A 12,500-nucleotide genomic window follows, 5' to 3' on the forward strand; every position below is an offset into this window, starting at 1 on the left:
TTTTCTCTCTCTCCCTCTTTTTCTCTCAATCTCATTCCCTCCCTGTGTTTATCTAAATCCCCCCCAATCAATTTCAACAGTTTAATCTATTTATCAACTCCCCCCACCCCCCGTCCTCCCTCCCCCTCCGTCTCGATCAGTTCTCGATGTCAATTTCTTTGATAACCAAATTTATATCCAATTCCTTTGATTTGATTCCGAAATTAGAAAAATAATAATTATTTTGCTTCACATAAATCGCAGACCTTTTGTTTACATTGGTTATGAAAGGCAGAAATCGGTGACGTAAATTGTTTACAATATTCGGACTTAGCAACCTTCGTGGGCGAGGTTGCCAATGATCGCCAGATGATTTTGGTGCCGTGTATGGTCAAAAGTCTGTTTCTTGGAGAAAAGTTTATCCTGAGTTGAATAGAATCGTTTGGGTTTAGCCAGAATAAACGGTTTGAGTTGACTGTGCACGTAGTTACTGCTCTTAACGTTTGTATACACACACACACACACACACACACACACACACACACACACACACATATATGTATATATATATATATATATTCATTTATTTGTTTTAGTTATGCCAAGCGATTTGATTCGTCACCGTACCATTCCCAACGTTTTTTGGTTATTATTATTATTATTATTATTATTATTGTTATTATTATTATTAATATCGTTATTATTATTATTATTATCATTATTATTATTATTATTATTATTATTTTTATTATATTATTATTATTATCATTATTATTATTATTATCATCATTATTATTACTATCATTATTAATGTGATTGATATTATTATTATTATTATTATTATTATTTATATTGTCATTACTATCATTATTATTATTATTATTATTATTATTATCATCATTATTATTACTATCATTATTAATGTGATTGATATTATTATTATTATTATTATTATTATTTATATTGTCATTACTATCATTATTATTATTATTATTATTATTATTATTATTATTATTATTATTATTATTAATATTTTTTTTTTCTTAAAAAAAATTGAGAGGGAGGGTGGAGAGGTGTGGAGTGTTTTCAGGGATGGAATGGGTGGGAATGATTTTATGCCTTTTCCTTTTTGGCTACCTCCTTTGTAAGGGGAAAAAAGCCTTGGTTATGTATGTATGTATTATTGTTATTATCATTATTATTATTATTTTTATTATGATTTTTATTATTATTATTATAATTATCATTATTATTTTGATAGATGGTCTCCACATTTTATTCCTTGAAATCGCCTCTTCTTTCTCTCTTCCTCTCCTTTTCTCCTTCGACTCCGAACTCTGCTTTCTAATGGACTTCTCTCTTTTCTCTTTATTTTCTCATGCTGTTCCTCTTCTCTTTGGATTTTTATTGGACTTTGTTGTCTTTGTTTTCAAAGTTCTCTCTTTTCTCTTTTACTTTATGTCTCTCTTATTTCCTTTTCTCTCTTTTTATTTCGAATACTTGTCAGCTTCCCCCCTCCCTCTCTCTCTCTCCCTCCCTCTCTCTCTCTCGCTCTCTCTCTCTCTCTCTCTCTCTCTCTCTCTCTCTCTCTCTCTCTCTCTCTCTCTCTCTCTCTCTCTCTCCCCCTCCCCCCTTCTCTCTCTCTCCCTCCCCCCCCCCCCCCTCTCTCTCTCTCTCTCTCTCTCTCTCTCTCTCTCTCTCTCTCTCTCTCTCTCTCTCTCTCTGTATCTCTCTCATCCTCCTCTTCCTCCTCCCTCCTCCTCTTTCTTCCCCTCTTCTTTCTTCCTCCCCACCTCATCTTCCTTCCTCCTCCTCTTCTTCCTCCCTCTCTTCCTTCCTCTCTTCCTTCCTCTCTTCCTTCCTCTTACTCCTTCCTCCTACTCCTCTTTCCCCTCCTCCTCCTCCTGCACTTCCTCCCTCCTCTTGCTCTTCTTTCTCATGCTCTTCCTCTCTCCTCTTCCACTCTCCTCCTCATCTTCCCCCTGCTCCTCTTCCTTCCTCTTACTCCTCTTTCCCCTCCTCTTCCTGTTCTACCTCCTCCTGCTCTTCCTCCCTCCTCATACTCTTCCTCCCTCCTCCTCTTCTTCTCTCCTCCTCATCTTCCTCTCTCCTCCTCCTCTTCCTCCCTCCTCCTCCCTCGCCAAATTGGATGATGACCTCGTCCCTCATTGACCCAAGCGACGACTTGACGTCATCAATTCGAGACGTGACGTCACGACTTCGAAGTTTTTGTCACTTCGTCAGGAGTCTAGCGTAGGAGGTCTGGGCCCACTGGGAAGGGGGGGGGATCCTAGACCACCGTTGGAGGGCCCTGGACTCCTAGGATGGCCCCTAGAATCCTGTAGGAGGGCCCTAGAATCCTAGAAGGGCCCCTTAGTGGGAGTTAGAGGGATTTTTTAGTGATTTTTATTCAGTGTTAAGAGGTCATGAACACACTAAGCAACAGAATTTCATAAGTTGAAGAGTTTCTCTGTCAAAGGCGTGAGATTGTCTTCTAGGATAGAAGCGGTGGTTAAACTACCTAAGTTAGAGGTTTAGGAGAAGATTAAGAATCCTGTGTTCTAGAATTGTCACTATTTGTCTAAGTTTTATAAATATTAACCCCCTTTTTTCAAGCAAGTACCAATCTACGAATTTTTTGTTTCAAAAAGGAACGTTCACATTCTTTTCGAATCGTTCGAAGTACTTGAAACTGTCATACTTGTATCTATAAATTAAGAAAAAAGTTTCTGAATTCGATTCGAAAGAGAAAAAAAATCCTCCTTTTATAAATAGGACAAATAAAAGTAGAATAAATAGAAAAAGGAAATAGATAACAAGTAAAAAATATATTTCGTTGATAACTAAAATAAAAAATAGAAATAAAAGTTAAAAATAGATAAAAAAAAGATACCTCATTAATTAGTAAAAAAAAAAGTTAATAAATAAATGAAAATAAAAAATAAATTTAAAAACTTTATTGATAAAGTAAAATGACTATAGATTAAACTGAAATGAAAAATAATAATAATAAAAAAAAATAGACAAATAATTCCTCCATTTGACTTCCTTCAGCTCTTTGTAATGTCAAGATGATTACAAAGGATTACAAAGGCGGAGCATGCCGACAGGAGACCTTTTGATCCATATCTAGGTCGGATGCAAAAAAAAAAAAAAAAAAAAAAAAGAGAATTCCCTTTGTTGTATTTTGATGACAAAGAGGGAAACTAATTCTCTCGAGTCTTCTAGTTTCTAATCAAGGGGTGAGCGTGATAAATCAAGTATGCCTGGGACAATGGCCATCATCGATTAGATTTATTGTGGTCGATATTGTTCTCGGATGCATTGTTGTTATTGCTATTTATCATCATTGTCTATTAATGTTATTATTATTATTATTATTATTATTATTAATATTATTATTATTGTTATTATTATTATTTTATCATTATTATATTATTACTATTATTACTACTATTGTTATTATCAACATTATCATTATTATTGTTGTTATTATTGTTATTATTATTATCAATATTATTATAATTATCATTATTATCATTATTGTTATTCATCATCATTATCTTCATTATTATATTATTGTCATTATCATTATTTTTATTAGAATTATTATCATTATTATTATTATTTTTTTGTTTCATTATTATTACTATTATTTTTTCTATTCATCTAGTCCTATTTATTTCCATTTCTATTTATTTACTTATTTACTTTATTCAAAATTAATATCCAGCCTTTGATATGCCATACGTGTGAGACTATGGAACTTTCTTCCCTTTTTTTTTTTTTTTTTTTTTTTTTCTCTCTCTCTCTCTCTCTCTTAACAAGGCTTTATAAGAAACCAAAAATCTAAAAAAAACCTCTTAACCAAACAAGCCCTTGATTTTGAAGCTTGGCATCGTAGCCTATCCGCCGTCCGAGAAATAATCGTAAATTCGGACATTATGGCGCCTGGATGAGTGGGGCTGCCTAATCAGCGGAAGGCAGTACGGTCCCCCAGACCTAAATGTCGCGTCGTTATGATCACGCTTAACGCTAATGCAAAACCTGTTTCTAACCCGACAGAGGGTTAAATTAACTAAGTGGAGGTTAACTAAGTGTTAAGTTAACTTTGCGACTATCAGTTTAGGGACTATTAACTGATTGGTAACTTAATCTGTGACTCATAATTGTTAAGTTAAATTGATGACTGTTAGGTTAATGACTGCTAATTGATTGTTAATTTAACTTATTACTCTTAACTAAGTGTTAAGTTAAATTGATGACTGTTATGTCAATTGATTGCTAAGTTAACTTTTGACTCTTAACTAAGTGAAGGTAAACTAAGTGTTAAGTTTACTTGGTGACTACCAGGTTAGTGACTGGTAACTGATTGGTAAGTTAACTTGACTCTTAACTATGTGAAATTTAACTGTTAAGCTAATTTGATGGTTGTCAGGTTAGTGGCTGTTAACAGATTAGTAAGTTAACTTACGATTCTTAACTAACTGAATGTTAACTGTTAACTCAAATTGGTGACTGTCAGGTTAGTGACTATTAACTGGTTGGTAAATCAACATACGACTCTTAACTAAGTGAAGATTAAGTACGTGTTAACTTGGTGACTCAGGTTAACAGTCCGATGATTTAACTTTGTAGCTGTTAAATAACTGTTACATTAACTGAGTGTTAAGTTAACTTGGAGACTGTGAAGTTAATGACTGTTAACCTAAGTAATTGAGTGATTTACTGTCGTGTTAACTAAGTGAATGTTAACTGAGAGACTATTAAATTAACTTTGTGTCTATTAAGTAATTGCAGTTATATTAACTGAATATTAAGTTAATTTTATGACTGTTAAGTAGTTGACTATCAAATCAAATTTGTTAACTGATTGTTAGGTTAATTACTTTTAACTTAGTGTCTGTGAAGTTAATGATTTAAGTTAATTGAATGTGAACTGTCTTAACTAAATGCCTTAGGTTAACTGAGTAACTGGTAATTAAACATAATCTGGTTTACAGAAGAAAAAACAGGAAAGAACAGAAAAAAAACAAAACAAAAAATGATAAAGAAAAAAAGAAAAAGAAAAGGAAGACAAAAACCTAAAACAAAAATAAAATAATAAGAAAATAAACGAAAGAAAAAATAAAGAAAAAAATTGTCGCAAATTTGGTCATGCACCCAATGTAATCATGGAAATAGAAGCTGACGATTTACATATAAATTGGTAGACAAATTACCTTTTTTTATTACAATTAGTCCTTGGAATGACATTGTAGGCATTTATCTATTATCTCCCTCACATTCTCTCTGTCTCTCTCATTCTTTCTCTCTCTCTCTCTCTCTCATTCATTTTCTCATTCTTTGTCTCATTCTGTCATTCTCTTTCTCCCCCCCCTCTCTCTCTCTCTCTCTCTCTCTCTCTCTCTCTCTCTCTCTCTCTCTCTCTCACACACACACACACACACACACACACACACACACACGGTGGTACAGTTGGTAGAGCGCTGAAATGGGAAGCAGAAGTGCTCCTAGTACCCAGTTCGAATCCTGCCCTCGGGTCGTACTCTGACTCTCGTGGGCGGGGAGTTGGGGGTGTGTGTGTGTGCAAGGTCATAGCATTACCCATAGATCGGACCTACGAGCTCTGAGCTCTCTTCCAGGAGGGAAATAGCTATCGATCACGAGTCCAACACGTGATCCAAAGACCAAGTGAATACACACACACACACACACACACACACACACACACACACATTATCTACCTATATTTCTCACAGTAGAATAATAAAGTCACACCTTGACAATCAGATCCAATATATATATATATATATATATATATATATATATATATATATATATATATATATAATATATATATGAATTACGTTTTTAGAAACCAGGAAAATATGTATTAGTTTCAATTTCCAAATTCTGAGTGAGTGAATATGACGTATTTTGTTCAACATTGTTACGATGATTTTGTCGCAATTTTAATATGAATTAAGTCTACCATCTTCGTGTGCACTGGTAATCAAGAAAAGAAAAATATATATATACAATAATAATAACTTTCATCAACGAAGCACCCAAAATAATCAGTTATAGTAAAAAAATGAAATACAATAATAATTATAATAATGATAATAACAACAATAATAATAATAATATAATATAATATAATAATGATAATAATATAATAATAATAATAATATAATATAATAATGATAATAATATAATAATAATATTAATAATAATAATATAATAATAAAATCATTCATCTCGTTTAGATAAACGGCATATTGAATGCCATAATCTATTCATCTTACCTTGGCTGAAGTTTGCTCGTGATAAGAAGATAACAAGCCATATTAGAGATAAGAATATATATATTACCCTTTGGAATAACAGTCTTACATTCACATTAAGAGAAACACACCATTAGGAAATGATGGAGAGATGTAAATGAGGGGAAGGTTGTGGATTGCACATTGCGTTCGGGGAACATTAGTGGAGGCTCAGGTCAATTCAAATTGTCGGTAATTTTATTTATTTGTCGGGAATATGCGAGGCACAGCAAGGACGTACAGGGGGGGGGGAGTGGACATTATTTATTACCATTATCATTACTATTACTATTACTATTACTATTACTATTATTATTATTTACTAATACTATCATTGTTATCATCATCATCATTACTGTTATCATTATCATTGTTATTATCATTATTATTATTAATATTATTATTGTCATTATTATTATTATTATTATTATTATTATTATTATCATCATCATCATTATTACTACTATTATAAATGTTACTATTATTGATATCATTATTATCATTATCATTTTGTAATGTGATTTATTGTTTTGTTATTACTACTGTTATTTATTATCTATATTCTGTTATCATTAATGATTTATTATTGATATACAGACCAAACACTGCTTGTAAACGTGTGTGTGTGTGTTTGCGTGTATCCCTGTGTACGTGTGAGCGTGTATGCGAGCCTCTTTATGCGTGTGTGTGCGTATATGTGTACATACACAAGAATGTGTAGTAACTCCTCTTTTATATGCTCGGGCAGGGGCACCTTGCCTCCTTGACGATTTTTTAATATTCTTTGATAGGCAAGAGACAATGGGGAGGGAGAAGAGGGGAAGGTGGAAATGGGGTGAGGGGAGAGGGGAGGCGGGGAGGTGGAAGAGGGGAAGGAGAAGAGGGGGAGGGGGAAGAGGGGGAGGGGAAAAAGGGAAGGTGGAAGAGGGGAGGGGGAAGAGGGGAAGGTGGAAGAGGGGAGGGGGAAGAGGGGTGAGGGGAGAGGGGAGGCGGGAAGGTGGATGAGGGGAGGGGGAAGAGGGGAAGGTTGAAAAGGGAAGGTGGAAAAGGGGAGGCGGGAAGAGGGAAGGGGAAGGTGGAAGAGGGCAGGCGGGAAGAGGGAAGGGAAAGAGAGGAAGGTGGAAAAGGGGAGGCGGGAAGAGGGGATGGTGGAAGTGGGGAGAGGGAAGAGAGTGGGGAAGAGGGGAGGTGGGAAGAGGGAAGAGGAGGGGAAGGTGGAAGAGGGGAGAGGGGAGTGGGAAGAGGGAAGGGGAGGGGAAGGTGGAGGAGGGGAAAGGAAGAGGGGAGGGGGAATTGGGGAGGAGGGGAAGGGGAGTGGGGAAGAGGGAAGTGGGGGGGATGGAGGAAGAGGGGAGGGGGAAAAGGGGACAGTGGTAGAGGGGAGGAGGGGAGAGGTAAGAGGGAAGGAGGAAGAGGGTAAAAGGGTAGGGGGAGAGGGGAGGGGGAAAAGTGGGAAAAGGGGGATCCTAAAGATAGCATTATCGTCTCCTCTTTCTTGGTTCCCCCTAATCATCGCTCCTATTCTTCCCCCCCCCCCGGCTTCCCCCCTCTCCCCCTCCTCTCTTTTGCCCTACTCTTTTCCCAGCCAAGGCACTAATGATTCCCCATTTGTCACGCGAATCTCTTTTGATTTCCATTTTTTCTCTTTATCTTCTTCTTCCTCTTCCTCCTCCTCCTCCTCCTCCTCCATCCTCTCTCTCCTCTTTTTTTTTTTTTTTTTTTTTTTTTACTTTCGGCTACCCCCTCCCCTCACCCCCCTCCGCTCTCAAAGTCATTTCTCTCCATATCTGCCCCAGGAGGAATGTGTCGCATTGATCACGACAGTCCACAGTCATTTTGCCTCGAATAATATTCCTACTTCGGGGCCTGTTTTTTTCTTAATTCGCTGTGTCAATTTACATACACTCCCCTTTTCCTTCCCCAAGGACGAGTTCCACTCTGGCTGTGATTACCTGGACCCATTTTTGCTCTTGAAATTATATCCTCACTATGGGGCCCTGCCGCTACTTCGCCTGATTGATATTCCTATTGCGGGGCCTTTTACTCTTATTTCGGAGATCGAAGATTTTTTTATTTTTTTTTTTCAAAATGGGTTATAATGGCGAAACTATGACATTCTGGTCCATAGCAAGGCTATAGCAAATAAGTAAATAGATAAATGATATATAAATGAATAGACAAATATAGAATAATAAGATGAAATAAATAACTTGAAAAAGTAAAGAAATAGATAATCTAGCTCATTGGTAAACTGCGAAATATTTAATCAAATCTTTGAGTCCTAACCCAACGCGGGTTAGGGCGTCGTTACTTCCGGTGAAGGTCGAGGGGATGGCGGTTCGAATACTGCCACCGGCGAAGTTGAATCAAGGGCATGGTTTATTCAATTTCACGCTACAGGGTCCTCTGTGAGGGGCACCGTCCTAGCACCGATAGAGGGAGTTTGTGAAGTTGAATAATATATATGTGTATATATATGAATATATGTGTATATATAATATATATATATAATACATATATATATATATATATTATATATATATATATGTATATATATATATATAACACTGAATGGTCCCCAGTACATAGATTTTCTATCTTATATCCCCCTTGATAGAGCAATTGGTTAAGTCACTGCCGGCTAGGTTCGAGTCCACAGCCCGAAAGCGTATCGGTTTCCGAATATGCAAGGAAATAAAATAGAAAAATATAATGTGGTTGATAATATACATATATATATATATATATATATATATATATATATATATATATATATATATATATATATATGATATGTATATATACTTTCATTATATTTTATCAATATGATTTTTTGTAAACACTTATCTCAGCCGAGCGTTTTTGTTATGTCGCATTGGCCTTTGTCCAATTCAACTATTGTTTTCGTCCTAAAATATTTGTGCTTCTAGATAAATCCTTCTAAGCTTCTTAGGATTTTCTAAATCCTTCACTACCGTCAAGCTGTCTTACATTTTTTATCTATTTTTTTTATTTTTTTTTATTTATTTATTTTTTTTATTTTATTTATTCATTTTATTTATTTACTTTATTTATTTTATTTATTTGTTTATATATTTCATTTATTCATTTATTTGATTAATATTATTATTATCATCATTATTATTATTATTTATTTATTTTTTTCTGGTTGTGGCACCAGTTACTGAAGACGAGTCGGGTCCTGTTCACACTAACGGTTTGAACCGCGCGGAAACCACGGAGCTACTGCATAGTCAAGGAAAAATTGAGCCGTTATGTGTGAACGATTCCATTAACTTACGTTGTAACTGAACCGCCGCGGTTCAAACCGCTAGTATGAACTGGACCTTAGGCTGTTACCACCTTCGCTACCAAGGATGTGTCATGGAGATGATTAAAATCGCCTGGCGGCAACCAGAATAGCCATATGTTGTAATATAAAATGTTAATGTTAATTAGAACGGCTGCCTTGCCTAGTCACCTCGCAGTGCGGGTGACGGTAGATAAAGGTGGTTTCTCCATCCGATGACTTTATTTTATTTATTTATTTATTTTATTTTCATTTTCTTATCTTTATTTGTATATTTATCTGGATACTTTTTGCATTTATTTTATTAACATTATTCATCCATTTATATATTATTCTATTTTCTATTTATATTTACTTTTTGCTTGTTTTTATCTGTTTATTTCTTTATTTTAATATAATTTTTATCATATATATATATATATATATATATATATATATATATATATATATATATATATATATATATATATATGTATATATGTATATATATATATATGTATATATATATATATATATATATATATATATCTATATATATATATGCGCTTCCTATCGTTTGATCTGTTGCAAGATGAAACCACTAATGTTGGATTTGGCTATGTTGCATGTGTTCCATTCTGCAACTTATTCTTGTATATTACAACCTTTTTTTGTGCAGGTCTTAAGCCTCCATATTGCAATTTTGTTGCTTGTTGCAACATTGTGTTGCATGTTGCAATTAATGTTCCTATAAGTAAATGTTACGACTTTATTTTGTGTTGCATGTTGCAGCATGTTGCATGTTACAGACATTTGTGTTGCATGTTGCAATGTTTTGTTGCACATTGCAACAAAAAATCGATTGTATTGTATTTTCTCAATTTTGTGATGCATGTTCCAGCATCATGCTGCAACATTTTGTTGCACATACCATTTTCTTGTAGCATATTGCAAATTTTTGCGTGCACAATTGGATCTTTTTGTTGTATGTTGCAACTTCGTGTGCATATTGCAACATTGTGTTGCAATATTTGTATGTTGTAACTTTTTTGCATGTTGCAAATTTGTTATTCATGTTGCAGCATTTTGTATTATGTTACAACTTTGTTGCACGTTGCAAAATTTTCTCTCACATGTTACAATATTTTGTATTACATGGAACTTTGTGTTGAATGTTGCAACGTTTTGTGTTGCATGTTCCAGCATTTTGTGCTGCATGTTGCAACTTTTGATCAATGTTGCAGCACTTTTCACTTATTGCATATTACAATTTTGTCAGTGTTGCACCAACTTTTTCGCGTGTTGCATATTACAGCTTTGTCAATGATGCAGCAACTTTTTCACGTGTTGCATGTTGCAATGAACTTGTTTCTTGTTGCAGGGAAGTGAACGAGGACAACCTCGTGTTTCGCAACATCAGCGTCGACAGATTCGACGACAGCATGAAAATGGTGAGTATGTACACTATGCTGCGTCCGTTAGAAGCTTAGATAATTCTATTAATACCGCGCTGGCTAGTTACACTTGCTAACCAATGACGTAAATGGATTAGAAATTTTGATTCTAGAAAATATTGGTTTTTTTTTTTTTTTTTTTTTTTTTTTTTTTTTTCCGAGCCAAAAAATTTTGGTTCTTTGTTCTTTGCCGGACGGAAACAGAATTTTGTGTTTTTTCAAATTGGATTTGGATGCGCGTTCGACCGACTGCTCAAAGAACGGCCTGTTTATTTTATCTTGGCGGGGTTTTTAAACAAATATACGTATACATACCATGTGTGCGAATAAAAACAGGTCGACCTTACACACACACACACACACACACACACACACACACACACACACACACACCTCGTGGCGCAGTGGTTAAAGTTCCCGGCCGCCACTACGGAGGTCCGGGTTCGAATCCCGCCCAGAGCTGAAATAATTTCAGTATCGCTGCGCTGCGAGTCGTTACTCCAACGCACGTGGGCAAGGAGTAGGGTGCGTGTATGCGTGTAAGGTCACAGTATTACCTATAGATCGGTCATATATGAGCTCTGAACTCTCTTCCGGGAGGGAAATAGCTGTCGATCACGAGACCAGCACGTGACTCAAGACCATAGTGAATTACACACACACACATACAAACACACACACACACACACTCAAAAACACACATACTCACACACACAGAGGCACACAAACACACATACAAACACACACAAACACACACACACACACACACAGAGGCACACACACACACACACATACACACACACACACTCACTAAATCTAGAAACATCAACGAAGCACCTGTCACACTAGACTTCCTCTTCAATATAATTAGGTCTCCTTTTATCATTCCCCCTAATTAGACAACAAAGCCAGACTTTACCCAGGAGCATCAGTTTTTGCTTTAATTCATTTAATTTTAATTCTACTCTAGTTTTTTTTTTTTTTTTTAATATATCATTTCCACAATCGTTGGTCGGTGGTTTTTTTTGTGGGTATTACTCATAATAGGTTTGTCTTCTATTTTTAAACGTTCATATGATTTTCATATTCTTTGTTATGTATACACACACACACACACACACACACACGCACACATACACACACACATACACACACACGCACACACACACACGCATACACACACACGCACACATACACACACACGCATACACACATACACATACATATATACACACACACACATATACACACACACACATATACACACATACGTACACGGCTCAACGGCCTAGTAGTAGCCTTCACAACAGCTAGCCCAGCTGTCCGAGTTCGAATCCCGCCCAGGGCTGAAATAATTGCAGTATCGCCGTACTGCGAGCCGTTACTCCAACTCTCTTGGGTGGGGAGTTGTGTGTGTGTGTAAGGTCACAGCATTATTCATAGATCGGT

The 12,500-nt window shown here is 35.6% G+C and overlaps 1 protein-coding gene across 1 annotated transcript in view; it reads left to right on the forward strand.

Moving 5' to 3' along the window:
* Positions 1-12,500, forward strand: part of LOC143033057 (calpain-9-like) — a 460,946-nt gene that overhangs the window by 349,638 nt on the left and 98,808 nt on the right. The window contains exon 11 of the mRNA XM_076198255.1: positions 10,979-11,048. Coding sequence (XP_076054370.1) covers positions 10,979-11,048 — 70 coding nt within the window. The remainder of the gene's footprint in view (positions 1-10,978; positions 11,049-12,500) is intronic.

The sequence above is a fragment of the Oratosquilla oratoria genome, chromosome 15 (genome assembly GCF_046742065.1).
Source record: "Oratosquilla oratoria isolate Oo_2021 chromosome 15, ASM4674206v1, whole genome shotgun sequence".
NCBI lineage: Eukaryota > Metazoa > Arthropoda > Malacostraca > Stomatopoda > Squillidae > Oratosquilla > Oratosquilla oratoria.